Source organism: Scomber scombrus, chromosome 21, assembly GCF_963691925.1.
Source record: "Scomber scombrus chromosome 21, fScoSco1.1, whole genome shotgun sequence".
NCBI lineage: Eukaryota > Metazoa > Chordata > Actinopteri > Scombriformes > Scombridae > Scomber > Scomber scombrus.
This window is the reverse complement of record NC_084990.1, coordinates 2,646,166-2,668,839: the sequence shown is the minus strand read 5'-3', so window position 1 is coordinate 2,668,839 and position 22,674 is coordinate 2,646,166. Positions and strand designations below refer to the sequence as shown.

General features: G+C 38.9%; 1 protein-coding gene across 1 annotated transcript in view; it reads right to left on the bottom strand.

The window, feature by feature from the left end:
- myo15b (myosin XVB) overlaps positions 1 to 22,674 on the bottom strand; it is a 50,562-nt gene that overhangs the window by 25,328 nt on the left and 2,560 nt on the right. Inside the window, exons 2-26 of the mRNA XM_062443155.1 lie at positions 22,393 to 22,569; positions 20,361 to 20,425; positions 20,211 to 20,274; positions 19,144 to 19,253; positions 18,953 to 19,027; positions 18,118 to 18,211; positions 17,616 to 17,719; positions 17,444 to 17,507; positions 15,950 to 16,063; positions 15,706 to 15,867; positions 15,515 to 15,628; positions 15,363 to 15,421; positions 14,672 to 14,795; positions 14,492 to 14,587; positions 13,161 to 13,292; positions 12,629 to 12,754; positions 12,464 to 12,541; positions 11,200 to 11,348; positions 10,558 to 10,603; positions 10,357 to 10,481; positions 8,248 to 8,362; positions 7,981 to 8,156; positions 4,724 to 4,817; positions 238 to 300; positions 40 to 97 (exon numbers count right to left, since the gene is read on the bottom strand). Coding sequence (XP_062299139.1) covers positions 40 to 97; positions 238 to 300; positions 4,724 to 4,817; positions 7,981 to 8,156; positions 8,248 to 8,362; positions 10,357 to 10,481; positions 10,558 to 10,603; positions 11,200 to 11,348; positions 12,464 to 12,541; positions 12,629 to 12,754; positions 13,161 to 13,292; positions 14,492 to 14,587; positions 14,672 to 14,795; positions 15,363 to 15,421; positions 15,515 to 15,628; positions 15,706 to 15,867; positions 15,950 to 16,063; positions 17,444 to 17,507; positions 17,616 to 17,719; positions 18,118 to 18,211; positions 18,953 to 19,027; positions 19,144 to 19,253; positions 20,211 to 20,274; positions 20,361 to 20,425; positions 22,393 to 22,569 — 2,584 coding nt within the window. The remainder of the gene's footprint in view (positions 1 to 39; positions 98 to 237; positions 301 to 4,723; positions 4,818 to 7,980; positions 8,157 to 8,247; positions 8,363 to 10,356; positions 10,482 to 10,557; positions 10,604 to 11,199; positions 11,349 to 12,463; positions 12,542 to 12,628; positions 12,755 to 13,160; positions 13,293 to 14,491; positions 14,588 to 14,671; positions 14,796 to 15,362; positions 15,422 to 15,514; positions 15,629 to 15,705; positions 15,868 to 15,949; positions 16,064 to 17,443; positions 17,508 to 17,615; positions 17,720 to 18,117; positions 18,212 to 18,952; positions 19,028 to 19,143; positions 19,254 to 20,210; positions 20,275 to 20,360; positions 20,426 to 22,392; positions 22,570 to 22,674) is intronic.

The window sequence follows — 22,674 nt, the reverse complement described above, 5'->3', positions numbered from 1 at the left end:
TCAAATCATCTCTCTGGTTTAGTTTCTTGTAAAGCTCACCTGATGCGCTGCGGAGTCTGGCTGCCAGCTCAGCAGGGATCTCTAACATCCCCACATCCTGACAGGAAAACAACATATTACAGAGGAAAGTGAGCAAGGTGGATACTTCTATATGAGGCAGGTTTTAAATTTTTTGATGAAGGATTTGAAGGATTTCTTTCATACAGGATTAGATCAGTCATTCTGTTGTTGCCTTACCATTCTTGGAGAGGGAGACTTTGTCTTTGTGACTTCCTTTACTTTGTTCCTCTCCTGTAATTCCTAAAAAATGAAGACATACATGACCAGTTAGTGAATGATCGATGATTTTATTTCATCATTTCAAAGTCGTATTCATCCTTGATTTAGTGTCCTTCACCTGAATCTTGTTGCTGAATCACTGGGTAACTCCTCAGGTGAGTTATCCTCTTATTACACAGGTACGCTCAACACTCCCTCATCTCTGCCTGTGTGTGTGTTCAATCAGACCTATTCTTAGACACATGTCCTCTTTTATACTCCTGCAACACCCACAGTGTTGTTGCTCCGCCTTGTACAACAAGCCACACAGTTCTAAGTCCAGAGAGTCCGCTTTTTTATAAGGAAGTTTACAGTTACCTCAACACAGAAGGACAGCATCACTCAGATATGATTATGGTTATGATCCACACCACCCCATTCATCTCTGTCCTTCATGGTATATTTAGGGCCCGAGCACTGAACAGTGCGAGGCCCTATTGTATCTGTAAAGATTATTATTATTATACTTTTTCTACGAGTTCGACGGCCTATTTGCCCCCTTAAACGTGCCCCAAAAGTCACCATATTCTGCACGCAAGCCAGGCCTGGCGAAAAATGTTATATTTCATAGCGTTCGTCAAAGGCGGTCGCAAAATGGCTCAATAGCGCCCCCTAGAAAATTTCAAAAATCGAGCCCCTCGACTCAGATTGACGTAGACAAACGAAATTCGGTAAACACATGTATTGTGTAAAGACGCACTAAAAAGTCTCATGGACACATGACGTCACTCCAACAGGAAGTCGGCCATTTTTAAAAATATTTTCCACGCCTCGTACTTTAACAAACTTGTCCTAGGGATTTATTGCTTATTCTGCTGGACACATGCCTGATGTTAAAACTGTAAACAAAAGTGAGGTATGCGGCTCAGATTAAACATGGGCGTGTGTTCACATCAATACATAACGTGTTCTTTTATCATGGCCTCACTTCAATATTCACTCAGGTTATCAAATAACTCAGAATTCTACAAACACACAGCGCTGCCCAACCCTGCTCTGCCTCTACACCAGGGGATTTACAAGAGCTGACCCTCCCAAATCAAACAAGTGTGTCACCAGTCATCATTCATTCAAACACACCCTCTGGCTCCGTATTCATTAGTGAAAACAGCAACAATGTTTTGATACAGTGCAAATCCCTGCTAATGCATTTGACTTTTGCTGTGTTATCTCAACAATTACTGGATAGGCTGCCATAAAATGAGGTACAAACATTCCTCCTGATGGTGTTAATGATCCCATGACTAACGTCACAACAGCATCAATATTATCACTTATCTAGTGGAATATCTTAGCCATCTAATATATTGATTGATATCAAATTTGGTTTTAAGCAGTCATCAGTCATCCCAGAAAATGTTTCCTAATGTATCCCCTGACTTTTCATCTAGGCCACTCACAGATTGAGTTTTCACAGTTACAGGTCATTTAGAGGTTCAAGTTCAATCTAACATAATGTTGCTGGATAAAGACAAAGAGAAAAGTTTAGCATCCAGAGGAAACCCTGTCCAGACTATAATAACTGTAACTACACAATAATTGCCATGACTGTTGTGCGCAGACATTTATGGTCCTCACAAGATGAAACCAAATGACTCAATATCTGATTAACAATTAAAATCTTTATTTAATTAGATTTAGTTAAGGTGGATTTAATATTGTACTTCAATCATTTGTCAACCCCATTAACATACATGAGGAGGGCAAAATATTAGGTACACTTTTCAAAATAGAGCACTCCAGTACATCACCAACAACCTCAATAATAAACATAAAGTAGAATTATCACCTTTCTGACAATGTCAGTGAAAACTGAAAATGTATAAACTTTCAAAAAGTATTATTGATCCCAGATCTGTTGCATTTGATAACACAGGGGTTTCCAATACATTGCTAGGTAAATGTATGTGTTGTATATGTTTATATGTGAGAATGTATGTATACTGTACATATAAATGTTTATGTGTTTAGTATGTTATTTCGTCCCTTGTTCTTACTATTTAATCTATATTTCTCACTGTTTCCATTTGAATTGTGTCACTTCCTTATGCCTGCCATGTAAAGCACTTGTAATAACATATTTTGATAAGGGCTATATCAATATACTTTATTACTGTTGTGTATTATTATATAAGAAGTTTGGGGAATCATGAGAGACAGATTTAAAAAAGAAAGGTCAAAATCAAAGCTACAGAGGCCCACAGACTCTGGATTTTAGTCTTGATTATAAATTAAGCCCCAAAAACCTTAGACTACATTTCCCACAATGCTCTCTAGCAAAACTCTCTGGCATCTTTTGTTAAACCCCCTCTGCCTGGTGAATACCAGTGTTTTTCAAATTCCACATCCACAATTTTTAACACAGGCTTTCTGATTTTCTACGAGCCCACTCTGAGATCATTTAGGGTTTTCTCAATGACACGAAAGATATGAAACAATTGTCTTTACAGGCTGAGTGGTGCTCCTCATAACATGAATGCTGACTGTAAATACTGACAGACCCATGTAAACCCAAGTAAATACAAAGGTAGTGATTGAACTGTCAAACTTAATCCAAATCTTAGTGTTTCTGAAGACTTACTAAAACTCATGAGGAGTCCAGCTAGGCTTGACAGAGCAGCTGACATAGGCAGCCTGTGAGCAGGAGCCTGTCCTGTCCACTGTTCATAGTCCAAGCCTCATAAAACGATAACACCAAAGAAACTAACACTCCTTTAGTTTGAAAGGTTTTAGAAAAAGAAGAAAATAGTGTGTTCAGCGTGTTTACAGACGAGACAAGAACAGAAAAAGATGAGATGAAACATAGGACCAACAGGACTGTTTTGATACCTGATAGTTTCCTTTACCACACTCCCTACCTTGCACTATTTTCACTGTTCCAACTATTCCTCAAGTCAAATAAAGGACTGAAAACATACTTTGCTATAACCGATCTGATGCAGGAGGTAAGAGGAAAAGAAAAGCAGCCTACCTGTTAGAGCTGAGGAGTTGGAAGTCTGAGACTGAGGTTACAGTAGGCTGCTTCAAATTACACTGAGAGGGGGTGAAGTCCAAGAGTGAAGTGTGACTGAGGTGTAAGCAGGGCGTGTGTATGTGTGTATGTGTGTATGTGTGTATGTGTGTGTGTGTTCATGCATGCACCCAAGTGGCATTATTAAAGCAAGATAAGGGAGCTAGTTAAAGGAAACAAATGGAATTCTATAATATGGCTGTGATCAAATGTCAAGGAAGTTGGTGGCAATGATGAACACACCCAGATTGTATAAGAGTGTTTAAGAGCACAACAAGTACCATCAATCGTACATTTAACTCTGTTGCTTTCATTTTTCATGTTTCATTGTATTAGCCTACAGGAGCTAAACAATGGTCTTCAGAGGAAAATGTTTTGAGCAGGATTTCATGATTTCTCTGGACACTTTTGTTGAGGATCTGTCCTTAAATGAAGGACACCCCACATTTCAACTTTTCAACACAGACTACAATTCACATAGTCTACAACAAATTTAACAAAAGCATTATATCCAAATATATATGTTAATAAAGGGAAAACTCAAAGATATGAAAGGGTTGGGTCAGCCAAATTACACGATATCTGTCTCTGAGGAATTTCACTTGGTGCTTGATGAAAAATTACATTTAAAAAATCAACACCAACATTGTCCTGGTGTCCATAGGAACTATTTCTTAGGTAGTTCCAATGATCATCCAGAGTAACGTGTACAAATTCTTTAAACACCTGTTGCTGTTTAATTTGTTAAAGCTATATCATTGATTTTTGGCCACTTGTTTTTGATGTGGTTGATGAATTCACAGGTAATAAAACCAAAACAATGAGCTAAAAGGGGCTACAACCCGTTGCTTTACAGCTATACATGTAGTCATTTGGTCTTTTTTTAAAATGTAAAATGTATTGATCTCCGCAGCTTTAAATTACAATTCTGAACTTTTCCAGAATTCCATTTACCTCATTCTTTACTCAAAGGCAGTCATTTCAGACAGGTGTCTTAGAACCTGGACAAATACATCTTAAATGAAATTGTAAATTGTTAAACTATATTGAAATCTAGATGCCACTAAAGACAAATGTTTTTATTTTACTGATGCCATTTTAAGGTAGAATTTCAGTCTGAAATTGTGTTTACAGACAACAAACACATACAGACATCTCAACTGGTACAGTGATTTGAGAGGAAATTAAAGAAGGAAGCTCTGAGTAGAAAACTACACTTTGACCCCAAACATTAATTTATGGGTGTTGAACTTTTGTCTTCCTATCACAGACCCTATGCTGTTAAACTGCTGTATCGCACCCAGAGCAACGATTTATAGCACAATAAACTCAGCAAACATGTGGTTGCCAAGAAACTCAGCAAAGAACTCCACAGTCTCTCTCTGTCATATCTACCTTCCTCCAATGGCGTCTCTTGATGGTGTTCCTGGTTATCATCATCACAGCCCAGAACTGGGTGAAAGACTGCTTCAGACGCTTGTAGTACTTCCTATGGGACAAGAGGGGGCAGTCACACATAAATATACACTGCTCCACATGTGTACATCACTCACTAACCTTATCTCTATGAAATGTCAAACGTTTAAGCCAACTAATGCACAGTACCTTCATCACAGATAGATAGATAGATAGATAGATAGATAGATAGATAGATAGATAGATAGATAGATAGATAGATAGATAGATAGATAGATAGATAGATAGATAGATAGATAGATAGATAGATAGATAGATAGATAGATAGATAGATATACTTTATTCATCCCCTTAGGGGACATTCAGATGTCCAGTAGCTCACAAAAACACATACATAGATAAATAAGAACATATACAAAACATTTTAATGTTAAAAACGAAGGAAAGAGCAGATTAAAAATTAAAAATATTATTGTGCATTCCAGTAATAACTGCAGTGCCCCATGACTATCTATTGGTGTTACCATTGTTAAGACTCAATAATAATGATGATAATAAACTTAAATAAGGGTCTTAAAGATCAAAAGTAAAATTTTAAAATCAATTTCTAAAACAAACAGGCAGCCAGCGACAGGAAGATATGATCATGCTTTCATAATTCGGTTAAAAGTCTGGCAGCTGCATTTTAGAAACCCTGAAGCAGTGAAATCATTTTTTGGCCATAGCATTAAACGCTGCATTACAATTACACAGACGAGAAGTGATAAAAGCATGAATCACTCCTTGAAGATAATTTAGAGAAATAATGTAATTCAAAAAAAGACAACTGAGCTAGCCTTTTAACATGAGACTGGAGAGTGAGGTTCTGATTTAAAATAACTAGGTTTTTAACAGTGGGTACTACATGCTGAGCGTCGAGAGAGCCAAGAGTAGGCAGAACCTGGCCATGAGTGAACTCAGGGCCTATAATAAGGATTTCCGTTTTGGAGGAGTTAAACTGAAGAACATTTGCTGCCATCCAATCCTTAACAGCAGCTAGGCAATTATAAAGGCTATATAAATTAGCCGATTCAGATGGTTTGCAGGACGAGTACGGCTGAGTATCATCAGCGTAGCAATGAAATGAAATATCATACTGTTTGATAATGCGGCCCAAGGAGGAAAAAGAAAATAGAATTGATCCTAGAACGGAGCCATGTGGCACCCCCTACTGCTTGACAAGAGGTAAAGCCATCAACAGACAGAACTAATCTCGTGTTAGAAAAGCATGAGGAGAACCACTAGAGCGTAGTACCAGAGATACCAACCCATGTTTCGAAGTGTATGTATCAGTGTACTTTGGCAAGCTGTAGCAGATAATGTCACACCAACACACTGCACCTCAGTTGAGAAAGATATGTGGGGATGTATATAGGTACATGTTGTAAGTGGAGCGCATGTTTATCCACGTAATGCCTACACACCAACTTGCTAACCTAGAACATAACCAAAAAAAAAAAAAAAAGGTCACACACTCTAATATTTTGTCGGACCGCCTTTAGCTTTGATTACGGCACGCATTCACCGTGGCATTGTTTCGATAAGCTTCTGCAATGTCACAAGATTTATTTCCGTCAATTCATTTTTCACCAAGATCTTGTATTGATGATGGAGAGTCGGACCACTGTGCACAGCCTTCTCCAGCACATCCCAAAGATTCTCAATGGGGTTAAGGTCTGGACTCTGTGGTGACCAATCCATGTGTGAAAATGATGTCTCGTTCTACCTGAACCACTCTGTCACTATCTGAGCCCGATGAATCCTGGCATTGTCATCTTGGAATATGCCCGTGCACGCCCGTATTAAAGTTCTACCGTTGTTGAACGTTTAAGTTTGGTGAAACGTTTGGTGAAATCAAATCGTAGAAAAAACAACAGTAGTGTTTATATATTGATATTGGACCCTCTAACACAATGGGCAAGGTTCTGTGTTGGTTTGTTTAAAATTTATATATATATATATATATATTTATAATATTCAGGCCAGTTGAGTCATAATTATTCTCACTAAATCTACAGTTCTTCAGGCCAGTGTGTGTGCTGATATTCCTAAAATGAAAGAAGAGGACAAAAATAATTATAACCCCTCAACCCCAACCTCCAGGGGCTTGAATTATCAACGTGTGAAGATTCCATCCAGAACATTTCATCTCTCAGTGTGAGAAAGTATCCGAAACATGCTGTTTTTTTAGAAAGCTGCTGCTCGAATCCTTATTAAGACCAGTGAAGAATGGTTGAGGGTCCAAATACATTTCTGACAGGGATGATTAAGATTAGATGAATCTATTACTAATCGGACATGTACGTGATCAATCTGTATTTCCCACGCTCAACCTTTTTCTTTTTTAGAATTGAGAGCTAGTAGATAGTGAGCATGAATGTGTATATAGTCCTGAATGCAAGACAGAAAAGAAAAGAATTAAAAGCAAGGAAAGAAAGGAGGAAAAGAAAGAAGGAAGAAAAAGGGATACAAATGTTTCAGAGACAGAAACCAACAAACAGTCAGCACCAAGCCCACTCCTTCCTACTGAAGACATAAATCTTCCTCTAAGTAGTTTCTACTTGTGTGCTCCCAATTTGTTTACACTCTCTCTAGATCCAGACGCAGATATAGTTACTCAAAAGTTTCTTCCTCCAGTTTCTTGAAATTGAGAAATGTGGGGTTAAATAATGAATTGTTCACAACATGGAAAGTTTCTCATGGAGACAATGGAGAAAGTATCATTTTCTGGGTTGCTTGTGTTGTTAGGTTTTTAGCAAGTGTATGTTTTTTTCTTTTTTCCTATTTTAATCTATTCTTTCTTCCTTGCTTTTCTTCTGTCATGTCATGCCTCCTTCTGTCTTTCTTTGTTTTTTTCTGTCTCTCATTCTTTTATTTCTGAAACATTTGTTTCCCTTGTTCTTTCTTTCCCTCCTTGATTTGAATGATTCTTTAATACAATCTTTCTTTGATTAATTTTTCTGTCATTTCTTTCTTTTTACCAATATCTTCTTCAACTAAAAATTAAAACACTTTAATTTAAGTACTAATAATAAAAAAAAATCACCTCAGACAGTCTTCATGTTTACTCTGAGGTGATAGTTTGGAAAACGATCTGTAGTTCTTGAATTATGACTACATCTTCTCCTGGATGCAGAGATTTTGCCTCAGCTTTTATCGACTCTTCTCTCTCGTCTCCCTCTGCTCTGTATCTGTACCTGGCCTGGTGTCCTCTGATGTGGCTCTGGATAACGATGGCTTTCTGTTTGAAGAACCTGAAGTTCCTCCTGCAGAGGAAGCCCCTAATGTTCCTCTGGATGGTGACAGCAGCCCAGGTCTGAGTGCTGCTCCACTTCTCCTCCAGCTGCTGGTACAGAAGTTCTTTGAGGAACACCTAAAACAAACAAATACACATAGAAAATGACAAATACATTAAAAGCTTTACTTACTTGACTAATTAGCAGCATGAATAAGCAGTTTGGCACCTTGGTGAGTCCCAGCTGGTACTGTCCCTCTTCTGCACCGACCATGTCCAACAGAGCCAAAGTATGCTCTCTGTCCGTCACCTCGCTGGAGCGTTGGGGCAGCAACACACCATACCTGTCAAACAGAAATACAGGTTGCCTCCAAGCTCTCTAAATACAGACAATGTGAATAATGTCACTGATTTGTGGTGCTGGCATAAATCCAGCTCATGGACATCATGGACATCATGGAAAAGGAGATGCCAGTGGGACAAAAGGTCCACCAAGAGAATTCTATTTGACCAACAATGCGAACAGGAGGGTCTGAACATCATGAACCTGTCCAGAAGCCCCTTTCAAATACATGCCTGCTCTCACTACCCAGTGTTATCAATTTGTCACACACATTGATAGGAAAACATATTTCTGTAGTCTTCAATTGAAAGAATTTTCTATTGGCCAAATGGGATGAAATCAAACACAAAAACCAACCAACAAGTTCATTATTAGAATCAGGTGTGTGAGGAGGTGAGGAGGTACCTAAAATATACAGGGCAGTAGCTCTCCAGGAGCAGGGTTGGTGACCACTGATGTAGAATCAGCTATCTGAATAATTTAGTCAAATGCCTTGAAAATAAAGGTTAAAATCTACAAAACTCTAGTTCAGTGTAATTTAGTCAAATATTAGCAGACTGCTAGATGTATTTCTGGGCTGAGATGTTACATGTGGCTCCAACAACAAACCGACATTTTGAGAAAACAGTGTGAGACGGTGGAAGCCAAAACTGAAAGCCACAAGCCTGTGCTCCATAGAATTCATTTTACTTCATGTCCTCAATTTGAGTGTTAAGCTAACAAACATCCGACATACCACTCAGGAATTGCTAAAGACAGCATGATTTGCCTTCACGGGGTCAATGGTGAGCCTCTACCCTCCGACCTTTGTTAGCTTGGTGCTAGCATTACGTTTCCTGGCTAGAATTCTACTTTTACAGTATAATGTGTGTCAGATTTTTCCTAAATGATGCATTACAGTGATTACAGTGACAGAAATGACAGCATTTGATTGAAATCAGTAGCTCACAAGTAATTCATACTGTGTTTAATGAGCGACTCTACACAGCACTTTCACATCCAGACAGAAACTATTTCCGTGTAATTTTTTCCCAAAGGCTGTGTCATTTTCAATTTCGTACTAATGTTTTAAAACAGAATTTCCACATTCATCTGTCCACTGTGATTAACCCAAACATCTTTGCTTTCACTATCAGTGGAAATATCTTCTCTTCGTCTCTGACACCACAGTCATTTTCCCTTTTCATTCAAATTTCACCTCTCTATGATTTTGCATATAAACACTACAGAGATTATGGATAAGAAAAGTTTCCAGAAAGCTTTATTTGTGTGATGTGTTTCCTTCTTTCTTCACCACTGGAGCTTCAGCTGAGGGTTTAGTGGCATTTGGTAAGACTGACCATCAAAGTCAACTCCTTACTTAATTGGGATGGCTTTTTAAGGAGCAATCTGGTGTCAATCTACATTTTTCTTACTGTCAACAACTGCCATGAAAAGACCAAAACCAATGATAAGTTAGTCTGTCTCTCAATACTTTATGACTTACTGTCCGTAACACTCAGCACCAAGCCCACTGGTTCCTACTGAAGACATAAATCTTCCTCTAAGTAGTTTCTACTTGTGTGCTTCCAATTTGTTTAAACTCTCTGTAGATCCAGATGCAGATATAGTTCCTCAAAAGTTTCTTCCTCCAGTGGAAACCGCTTACTGGTCTTTTCATGGAACTGTTGTTAATTTGTCAACCATATTTATTTTTTAATTTGATGAACCCTCCACAGGAATGCACAATTGCAAGCAGAGTGGACGTTGAAGGTTTAGGGTTGGATTGAGCTTGAGTTTGCTACATTGGATCAGCTCATGGATTGCTGAAGTTCAGTACTTTGAACATCCTTCAAATATGTAGCCAATGATGGAACAGATCAGCAGGTTTGAGAGACAGCAAGAAGAAAAAGGGGACAACAATGGGAAACCTCCTTCATTAGAGCATAAAAAGGGTGTTAGAACATAATAATGAAGTATTAGTATCAGTCAGGCACTGTGTATATTAGTCCACACCTCTCAACGAAGAGAGAGTACTGAATCCTGATAGGGAAACCCTCTTTCCTGATGTGAATGGTCTCCAGCATCCCAGCATGCCTCAGCTGGGCTGACACATAGTCCACGTCAAAGATCCCAGGAAGCTGACAAAGAACAGGAGTACATTATCAGCTATTATTATGTTACTAGCTATGAATCACCTTAAGGATCTGGTGTTACCTTGACATAGTTTGGCTTCAGACAACGGATGAAAGTGGTTTTGCATCTGGGTTTAAAGAAAAAACAGGGACACAGGTGACTCATCAGGAAACGGGTTTAACCTCAGACCTGCCTCCAACTCCAGGAAGGCTGAGCAGCATTCATTAGCAGTTTGAAGTGGTAGAACTGTAGAAATATCTTAAAAGAACCAACAGTTACCCAACAGAACGACTGGTATGCATGTGGTTGACATGTATCTAAGTAACTGTGTAATGTTTCATCTCGTAAAGTCTGTTATAGAACTGCTCTCAGTGATGATTCACACCAAATGATGTGTTCCATGACATTTACTAAACCCTCGTTCTCCACAAACCACAGCTGTTTGATTCTAAACACATGCAGTGAAATAACATCTTTTGCTGGTTATATTAGGCAGTATTAATAACATAGAACACATAAGATAAAGAAAATAGTAATAAGAGTTAAGAAGCCGTCCTTCCTTATACGGTTTTTCCATTGGCACTTTTGGCCACACTGAGTCTAACCATACTGCACTGATTTACATAACAAGCTTTAACATGCCAAGTTGTGCCGAGTATTAGAGATCCCTCAGCATTGGTAATGACAGCTGTGTGACAGCCAGTGTGGTCAGTGTGTTGGTACCTCTCCAGGCGGGTGGTGAGTTCAGAAAGGGACTGTAGGAAATGTGAGGCAGCAGTAGAGGGCTGCTGGCGGAGGCCTTTCCCTCTCCAGCCCAGCTCTCTCTGCTGGATGTAACCGTCCTGAACCTTCCGGAACAACTCCGACACCATCTGACAAATGGAACCATACAAAGGAAACATGTTTTTTATGTGCTTGTTTCATTGAGTTCATGTGTGTGCATGTGTTGATTCAAAAACCTTTACTGATGTGAGTTTGGAGAGACCAATAACTTATATTTATGTTTATATAAAATACCCCCAAAACGGATTATTTGTGTTCATTTTTAGAACACTACATTTAAACTTCCATAATTTTTTGTGTGAATAGTTTTTTATATATTATGGTGGGTAAGTGTACAGAAATGCATTGCATTCTCTAAAGAAACAATACATGTTTCATAATTATGAGAAAACTATTTATAATTAGGAAATCTGCATCTTGTAAACAATGAAATATTCATATATACAATTTTTTTTAATGGGGCTGTATTATACCCCTCATTGCCATTTGGCCAGGTCTCTCTTGCAAAAGAGACAATATATCTTAAGAGACATTCCTGTAAATAAAGGTTAAATTAATTAAGAATGACAAGAAAAGATGCTATAATTCTGAGGTCTGTATCTCATAATTTAATTACGATAAAAGATGAGAGAATACAATTGATGTCTCATATTTATAACTTAATACCTTATAGTTACGAGAAAGTTGTCATTATTACGAGATGTGTGTCTCTTAGATAATGAAAAAAGATGATCCTTATCCTGTTATTACAAGAAAAGATTCTACAGTTAAAAGACCTGATTCTCGTTATTACGGGAAAACATAACTACAAGATGCTTGTCACATAATTATGGGATAATATGAGAATGCTAAGTCATAATTATGACATACAGAACTCAGTTTTTGTCTGTTTGGTGAATGTAGTGTATTTCCATATGAGAGAGCCCAACACAGCACAGCATAAGAAACCCATTCTGATGGTCCAAACACAAGAGAATAAAGAGACACTAATACAACACAGTGGAACTGAGTTACACTGAATTTCCAGGGAACATTAAAAACTGATTAACATTCAACTTGCTTCTACTCTTGTCCATCATTTTGTAAAACGATCTTTTAGTTGGGTTTGTAAAAACACTCTGAATGGCATGTGTGATTATGTAATGTGGTTAATGAACATAATAACAGATATTATCAGCACCCTGTATGTGCGTAGTTGGTTCACCTTTAGGCGACTCCTGGCAAAAAGCTCTACCACTTCTGTCCTGAACTGGTCATGATTTTTATTGAGGAAATTATGGACCTGGAAAAAGACGGTAATATTCTATTTAAACATAGATACAAATATATTGTACAGATACACTATATGTCAGTGTGCTGTGCCTGATACCTGATAGGTGACAGCTCCAGCATAGTGATAGACAGTGAAGACTGGCAGTGGGTTCTTGGGCTTGGCATAGTAGGGGCTGTTCCCATGGTGGTAGTGGCACTTCTGGAGGAATGTGTGGTCAGTGGCCTGATGATCACACACAGAGGAATAGTGATGATTTCATTCATGTATTGGTCAGATGTAGAAGAACATGGAAACATTGTGTGGTAATAGAATTAATGTGAAAGCTCTGCTTGTAGCTTTGAGTGTTCACTCAAGAGTTGAGCAATTTATGAATTTTATTTCATATATAAATGTTACTTTCCAGAATAAATAACCTGGCAAAGTAACAAGGGTCATCATCTCAACCGCACACATTTGTTTTTTCCAGTGCTTCCTGTGTTCTCTGTTGGATGTTTGTGTGTGTGTGTGTGTGTGTGTGTGTGTGTGTGTGTGTGTGTGTGTGTGTGTGTGTGTGTGTGTGTGTGTGTGTGTGTGTGTGTGTGTGTGTGTGTGTGTGTGTGTGTGTGTGTGTGTGTGTGTGTGTGTGTACCTGGGGGAGGGAGGTCTGGTCGTCAAGTATACGGAGGATCCCATGTGGCCTGGAGGACATCAGCTCCAGACAGGAGTGGAAATCCTTAAGTGGCATTGGGTACCACTGGATCTGTTCCGCACTGTATTCCTCCTGCAGGGCACACACACACACACACACACACACACACACACACACACACACACACACACACACACACACACACACACACACACACACACACACACACACACACACACATATACAAACAAACACAGCTTCAGTACTCCATGCCAAGCATAACTGGGAGGAAATCCCCAAATGTCCTCCAGCTCAATATTTCTCTTTTTACCAATGCTGAGAAATAAAACATCTACGTCACGCTGTAACTATTTCTTGACAGTCAACACTTCGTCCATCCACCCAGCACACAGCCCTCGCATAGGTTTCCAAATATGGTTGATGAGAACAGGTTTTAATATGACTCTCTGCAGCAGCACCATGTTACCAAACACTGCAACCAATAAGACGATAAGATTCCAGGCAGCTGCACACTGTCACTATTATTCACCTAGAAATACAGCAGCTATTAACCATTACTTTAATAACTCTGTAATAAAATCTCCATTAGACAATCCATCAAGTCTGCAGCTGTAAATATTAATGGGCTGGTAATAATTGGATCTTGGTCTGGATGCCCTACAGTCCTTTTCCAGAAGGTGGTCAAGCAACCTATTTGTGAGGTCTTTCTGATAAAGATGCAAAATAGAGTCTTACTGGAAGAGATAAATAACAAGAGAGATGTGTCACAATTTAGCAATCTGCAGCCAATCACAGTCCATTTGGGTGATTTCAGAACTGAGGAACTGCACTTCCAAGCATTTTGGCCCCCTTATGCTACTACTCAGGGCTATCTTGTTAGGATTTAGTCCATAGCTGCTGGTGTATGTTGTTGGAAGGGGCATGTCAGAAAGGTGGTGATTTTTGCTGTTAAATCAATTCAGCATCTGAAATTCTTGTTTTATTTGTGGAGGGTTTTATATTTAAGCAGGAGGCTGTGTGGGGCTGCCAGTTGTGTTTCTCCTGAAGAAGTGGAACATTTATATTGGTAGTGCAGTATTGTGGTTTCATTTCTAGGACTAGTTGGTTTGTTATTTTGGCCAAGGCTTTGCCTGGAGTTGATTTTGAGTATCTATGACAACCTGAACAAACTGAATCCACATATTCTTCATGTAGTTTTATGTTACTCTTCTTAACCAGCTTATAAATATTCTTTAAAAGACACATTTTGGAGAGTGATCCACCTGAAGGTCAGTTGATCTTCATGTATTGATCCTACATCCTGCACTGACCTGCTCCTGAGAGATCACTGCCTTGTTGACAAAGTGCTGCAGCTGCTCATTGGCAAAGTTGATACACAGCTGCTCAAAGCTGTTCACTCCCAGGTCCTGCAGAAGAAGTCCCGTTTAACATCTGAAACACATTCTTTTCTAATTCTGGTTTTCAGATGTCGGAGCAGGTTAATTACCAACCTCGAACCCGTAGATGTCCACTATTCCCACGGTGCTGTCCATCTCTGTGGGACTCAGCCAGTCATTGATCTGCTCCAACAACCAGTCAAACAGCACTGAATACAAGGCTTTGGCAATGGCATCTCTACAAGTAGGAAGAGGGGAGGATAAGATAAAACAAAATGGTTTCTTTTATTTTATTTTTTATTTTGTTTTTAAAGAAATATACAATTTAAAAAACATAAATTAATTTATACTGATTATTTCTTTCAGGATTTACACAGCTCAGTCTGTCACACCTTTATATCTCCAATTATAATATGTAAGTCGAATACAAATGATTTAAGTCACATAACTAAAATAATTACAAACACAATGAATTAATAATTAATTTACACATACAGACATATATATATATATATAAAAATAGGGGGTGTAAAGAGTACATTTGTTGTGCTCTGTTTTCAGCAGCACATTGAGGTACTTTGGTGCTTTAGGGAATATCACCAAAAATGAATGAAAACCTTCAAATAGAGAAAATGAAATGTCGTACGGTATTTTGATTCTCTCTTCTTTGTTAATTGCCATGCTTAATTGGAGTGAAAAAAAACCCTTTGAGCTCATGAAACCTAAAACTTTATAAAAGTGATGGTTATTGTCTGTATCATTGGGAGAAATGATGATGATACTCATACTGTCCTCCTCCTCTTACCTGGATTCTATGGCACTTTCCACAGACAGGGGGCAGTAGATCCTGTCGTAGGTTGTCTCCTGCGTACAAGGAACGTTTATCAGTGTGTGCATACAGACACATGTATGGATACGAATGATCACTTATCGATGGAAGCTTGAGAGAATACTCACTGTGACTCTGTGTGTGATGACGGTCTGCAGCGCTTCAGAGGAAATCTGCAGCAATGAACCGACCCTCCTAGCCTCGGCCTCACTGAAGATACGAGCCACTTCGAACGACTCACTCTGAAACAACAACAACACTGACTGACGTTTGATACTAATGTCTGACATGTCTGACTCTCACTCTCTCTCACACACACCTCGTAGGAGCTGAAGCAGATGTTGCCGAGCTGCATGATGGAGGACAGGATGGCCCAGACGGTGGAGATCTGGTCTGCATGGAGACCGATGATCTCGAAGCACTGAACTAAAAGCTGGAAGTCCTGTTTGTCCTGCTTCCCCTTCAACTCACAGGCACCACCCTACAGGAGGAAAAAAACTGAGTGAAAAGGAAGAGAAAGCAGAGAAAGGAAATTGTTCTGATTTGAGTGATGTGTGAAGTACTTGGTTTAGGTAGTAATAGGTCTCAGCTCCCTGCAGGTAGAGCTCCTGTTTGTCCCAGTCGTTCATACCTTCAAGCAGCTCATAGAACACATGGTAATTTCTCTCTTCATTGGCCTACAGAGGAAATGAGACAAAAGCTAGACAGTGAGAACAGCTGGGTTCGTGACTTCAGATTAATTATCATCTATTTACAGCGCAGGCTATTTAACAGAGAAAAAACCTCATGAAACACACAGCCATGTTCAAATGTGTGGCACCCACATTATTCCTCTGTGTGGGTGTGTTAAAATCCATGCCAGTAGAATAAATTGAAGAAATTAAGATTAAAAGTAATCAAAGGACTAAAAGTAAGACCGTAGAAGAAGAAGTAAATATGACATTGTCACTCACAGTGGACAGTTTTGTTTTTAAAAAAGTGGGTGTCTGGTAACCTCACTTCTTTCAGATTTTTTTTTTTTTTCATTTTCAAACTTGTAGTATTCAACCAAAATCAGCGCTGACTCAAGCGACATCACTTGAGTCAATATATCAGATTTCACAAAACTCCTTCTGGAGACACAAAAGGCTTTATGCTACTTTTTCACATATGCAAAGAACTCCCCAACACCTGGAAACACACACTTCATGCACAGCAGTGCTTTAAATTAAACGCTAACATGCGTACAATGACGATGTTAATATTCTAACAGGTCGTGCTTTCCATGGTCGCCATCTTAGTTTAGCTTGTTAGCATGCTAACATTTGCCAATCATCACTAAATCCAAAGTAATGGGAGTGATGGGAATGTTATTAGTTTTAATTGGACAAATTCACATTTTGCTGATGCTAGATGAAAGTCATGGATCATAAAGTTATTACAATTTGTCATGTAACAACTTCACTAACATTTTTGATGATTAGAAACATGATTAATTTGGGGGCTACAAATCAAGTATGGACACTGTCAATTAAATTAAAGTTTAATATAGTTGTTTGGGTTTGTTTAAAGAATGTCTGCATCAACTGTCTCGGCAATCCTTTCAATAGTTGTAAAGACAAGTCACTGTAAACCAAAAAATATAATCTTACTGGTGGTGCAAAGTCATTAAGAATCATCCTTTGGAGATCATGAATGACAAAAAATGGTTTACCAATCCATCTAAAAGAGATATTTCATTGTATGATCGAAAAATTTGGACCTGCTGGTAGAGCTAGATGAAAAGTCAGGGGATCACCAACATCCATAGGATTTATTCTCTGGGGATCTTGAATATCTGTACCAACATTTAAATCTTCAAAGCCAATCAGCTTCTGGCTAAAAGAAGAGAAGCCATGTGATCAGTTTTATAGGTGGAGGTAGCTCTGTTAAGTTGAAAATCAGACATTTTATTAGACCAATAACTAATCACACAGTAATTTACACAACAAACTGATTGACTGAACCTGATAAAGTTTGAAATATGATGAAAATATTATGTCTATTTTGAGCACACAGCACACCCCACTCGTTCTCACCTGAAAGACAACCCTGGACTTCTCAAGGAGGTATTTGGACATTGAAGTCCCTACAACAACCCCACTGTCAACCAAGATGAGACACAGTCAACAAATGCAGTTTGTAACCAATCACATCTGGGGGGGAGCAACAAAACAGCAGAAGGTGAAATAACTATTTTTTTGGACTCACTGGAGCATGTGGATGTGGAGGTACTTGCCAAAGCGGCTGGAGTTGTTGTTGAGGATAGTTTTGGCATTCCCGAAGCTCTCGAGGATAGGAAAGACCTCCATGGGCTAGTGGAGGAAGAGGAAGAAGAAGTCAATCAAAGACATATAAGGGTGGAGGACTGAAAGGTTAACACCCTAATTCTTTGCAATCCATTGTCATTTAAACATCGTACATCGTACATTAAAACTGCATATTTGGCCACTTGGGGGCAACAGAACAAGCTGTAACCACAAAACTGACCTTGCTAACAGTTGCATTATTACACATCCAGCAGATACAGAAAAGGGACATAAAACCAAAATCAGTAGCTAAAGGCTCTGTACAGCTGAGTGGAACTGTGGGTAAGCCACTACAAGTGACTCCTTGACATTACACATAGTCATATCACCAATTGTTAATATAACAATACTGATTCAAGCAGCTTTAATGAAGATATTCCTTTGTGTTATTCACAGTGCATTACCTGTCGGAGATTGTCGTTTCTGCCCTGATACATGGAGCTGAGGTAATGAACAATTAGCTTTGTTGCTTCAGTCTTTCCTGAACCGCTCTGGCCACTACACAGGAAATATGAATTGTCTGAATGACACAGCTTTCTGGTGGGCTCAGTTATACACAATGAGAAAATATTAATATTAATTAAAAGTTTTAGGGGTTCTTGTTTAAATGCCATGTCCTCAGCACATATGGTACGATACAATATGGTACAATATGGCAAAGTTGTTATGAGTTGACTGACAGATCAGTCTACCCACTATCTTTGTCTTGCCTTCTAAGGGTAAGGCTAACGTATTTTTCTTACTGTCAACACATCTAATGAATAGACCCAAACCAACAATAAGATAGTCTGACCTCCCTACTCTGCCTGTGGCACTTATCATCAAGACATTAGTTCCTACTTCCTTCCTTCCTGAACAAATAAATCTTTGAAATGGCTTCATGAATACATAGTAATCTCCAAAAACAGCTGGCCATGGTAGATTTTAGAAAAATGTTACCCAAACAGGAAGTCAACAATGGAGCTCTATGGCACAGGATATCAAGCTTGGGATACATACACGTGTTAGTAGGATCAGTTCATTGTTGGTTTGGGTCTCTTCATGGTATTGGATTTTAGAAAGGAAAATATACAGTAGGATATCACCAGTATGTATCTGTCATAGATCGTAAAAGCTGGAAAAGGGGCTTTGGTGAAATCCTGAGAATCTGAGCCTCATAAATAGGAACAATTAAACTCTGAATTGGTCCAAACTCCACAGAAATTGGTAATTACATAGATGAAATTGGTGTTCCTGTACCTTATGATGATGCACTGCTCCTGAGTGGAGTCCTGAGAGTGGCTGAAGGCAGCATCGGCTAAGGCATACACATGACTGAAGCAGAATATGACAGAGAGTGAAACACTGATGTTGAAGGGTGAGACACCTTATACGACATTCAGGCTGTAATGAAAGAGTAAGCAGATTATTGAACAGCAGTGTTTGCTCACGGTGGGTTTCTATGTTGCTCTTTGCCCTGGTATTTCTGTCTGAGCTCTTCTGTGTAGATATTAAGAGGCTGGAAGGGGTTAATGGACAGTAGCATGTTTCCAATGTAAGTCTAGGAAAACAGAAAATGACACAGGTATTCAGTAAGTATGTAAACATAAAGTAATTTAACTTTAGAAATAAACAAGATAAAACATAATTTAGCAAGGACGGTAAACAACATTTGAATTCTGGAAGTGCACTATTGAATGCGTGTATGGTTATCATGCAGCATTCCAGGAGATTTTTAACAAAAAATATAAGATTCAGAGTCAACTGCATCTCCTCAGTGAGTGGAATTTGCTCTTTGGTTCAGTTTAAGCAAATTCAGTCCTCTAAGGGAGAGCTCCAGAAAACCTCTGGATAAAGATAGTGTGATGCAATTGAAAGCTCTTTAAAAGTGGTAATATTTAAGTGATAAACTTGGGTCCATTTACTGATGGACTCAAAGTCCAGCTCAGCAAACTCCATCCACTAAGGAAGACAGCAGCTGAAACCCTCTGAAATCCCGAGTTAGTTAGTTTTTTCAAATAATTTAGCATTGCACTTTCATAACATTGGGCAACTCAGAAGAGAAAGATTTAAAACTAACAAGAATGATCAGAAATGATTAAGCTGCCTGCCTAGTCAAGGCATACATCTTGCAAACTTTTTGTTAAAAAATCTTTAGTCTCAAAGCCCAATCTGAAATAACCCTGATGACATCAACATGACATCACATGTTATTTTTCCAGACTTTAGCTTCTCCAGAGCAACACAAGACAGTTTTTACAGGTTAAATAGTACTAACAATTATCTTTATGTATGAAGATACCCAACTTGTGTGCTGTTGCTGGAGTCATATTTTCAACTTTGTTCTGCCTTGTTTCAATATCCTACCAAGAAGTTCCTCAGAGAACAGAAACTTCCATTCATCACATGGTCATTTTTCACTCCTTAAAACGCTTCAGTGTATTCTATCAATTGTATTATATACAGTATATTTAAACAAATACTTGTATGAAAAGATGAGAATAGTAATGAAACTTACATAAATACAGTCCCGCTGAAACCTCTTCTTTAGATTCAAAAGCACAGAGCTCTCACACACCTCTCTAAGAACAATGGACAAACAGTTTGAAAGTGTGCATAATTATACTGAAGGTACAATATGTGTGTATTTGTGTGTGTACAAACTCACTCCAGCTGAGAAAGATCCTCCACTTCATCCACCTCTACAGGTCTTTTACTGCCATGCATCACCACCTGAAAGAGACAAAGAGAAAGACATGAGCAGATACTGTATGAGGGCACAAGCCCACATCCGAGGATCACTCCATTTAAAGGCTGAGCTCAGTGAGTACCCTGGACTTCACACAGCTCTGTCTTGGTGTCCTTGCCTTCTCTTCATAACCATCTTCTAGGCTAGCCAACACTAAATGGAATTCGCTTTCCAAAAAAGCAAATGAAGCTACATCAGAGCCCTTTATGGTTTACGATGTGTTTTGTTTCTGCACTTCCCTGCTGCCTATGGTCCACTACATCCCCCACTCCATAACCTTTCCACAGCAGGTAACTAATCCACTTGCGGCCGTGGAGCAGTGTGATAGCTGATATTCTGCAATCTCATAGAAGCGTGCTGTGGTGTGTTGTATCCTCTATTGTATCAGCACAGACTGGGAAATAAATAAACCAGCAGCAGGTCTTTTATGTCCTATTGTCTTGTGGACGCACTGGCTATAAGGGATGAAGTAGAACTGATATGTTGACTCTGCAACCCTTAGACATCAGACAACCATAGATTCCCTTTCTCTCAACTGGAGGTAACATCTTTGGGATGAATATGGTGCATAGGGAAATGCAATTTGACAGAGTAACATGAGAAATTAGTAAAGTAGTGAATGTTGGGGCTCAGCAGTACTAAAATGTTGCAGTAACATGGAGGATAGTCAAGGTGTGAGGTCTTTTCCCTGGTTGGGACAAGGCCCAATGATTGAGATGTGTCACACAGTCTGGGCATTTGTCCAACACTTTGGGCAGGGCATCAAGACAACTACACACTCATTTGAGATGACATTTGATATGAATATTTAACGGTCTTTACATGGAAAAGCCTTAACCTTTCACCTAGAACCATCATCGCTTCAATCTCCCCTTACCAAAAATGTTGGTCTACTTTTTATCCTTGAGAAGGGGGCGCAGTCTGATCTTCGTCATATCAAAATGTTTAAAAACAGTCACCTTACCCATATGCATCAATAGAATGATAGGCTCCATTGTACCAGGTGTGGGTAATCATCCTACCCACCCAGGATGATACACAAATCAAAACAATGAGCAATTCAAGAAAATATTCGATGAAAACCATGGGAACAGTAATGTCAAACGGTCATAATAATCAATCAAATAGATGTCAAGACATTTCATTTAAAACAACCTTATGTTGGCACTAGAGGAAAAGTCAGTATCATCTGGGTATCATGAAGGTCTGTACTGAACTGTTTGCCAATCAATCAAAAAACTCTTATTACTTATATTTCAGTCTGGACACAAGTGATAGACTGGAGGACTGACTGACCAACAGACCAAGATTGTGTTACTGCCATTGTCCGTCTCTCTTTCCCACTTCCAGTTTACGTCACCAGCCACTAGCCTACGTACCAAACAGCATATAGACATTACATAATTATAAAACTAAAAGGAAAAAGGAAACTGTGCACCTAAAGGATTGACTGATTAATAGAGTTATTAAATTTATGTCAAATTTCCCCTTGCACACAACAAATATATTACACTAAAAAGCAGACTGCCATTAAGTGTACTCAGCACACAACAAAATGGCAGAAAGATACATTTCCATTTTAGGCACTTTTTTCTAGTGCCACCCTGTGGCTAGATATATTGTAAAAAATATTGTAAACAAACATATCAATGAAATTTGCTATGAAAATGAATGGAACCCAGTTAAGGAATTAGGTGTTAGCTTGGCACATGAGATATTTGACAAGCCATGTTGCTAGCTATTCACAGCTAATATCTTGACAAATGGTACGTTGGCCATTTGTGGTTAATAAACATAGTCTGAATGTCAAATGTATGTAGATTACGTGAGCACAAAAAATGTGCCATGATCAATCTGACAGACCTGAGAGCAGCTGGATTGTGAGTGTTTTTCATTATGTTCATCAGGTTGTACATTATGGAGTTTAATGAACATTGCTGAGTATAACTACCTGTGTGCTGGCTAGTCGACTCTCCAGCATCTCCTGGGTGGGGTCCTCTGATTCCCAGAGACCCCTGCCATTGTGGGCTGGAACAGTCTTGGCCTGATCCTCATCATTATAGACTGTCCACTTGGTTAGCTTCTCCACCGTCTGATGAGGCAGCAGGTTCTCAGCACGCAGCCAGTCCTGAACCCCGCACAGAAAAATAGATGATTTACCATAAAGGAATCACTGAATCACTACATAACTCAATGTTTCACACAACTTGAAACATTAGAGGGACTTCATCTT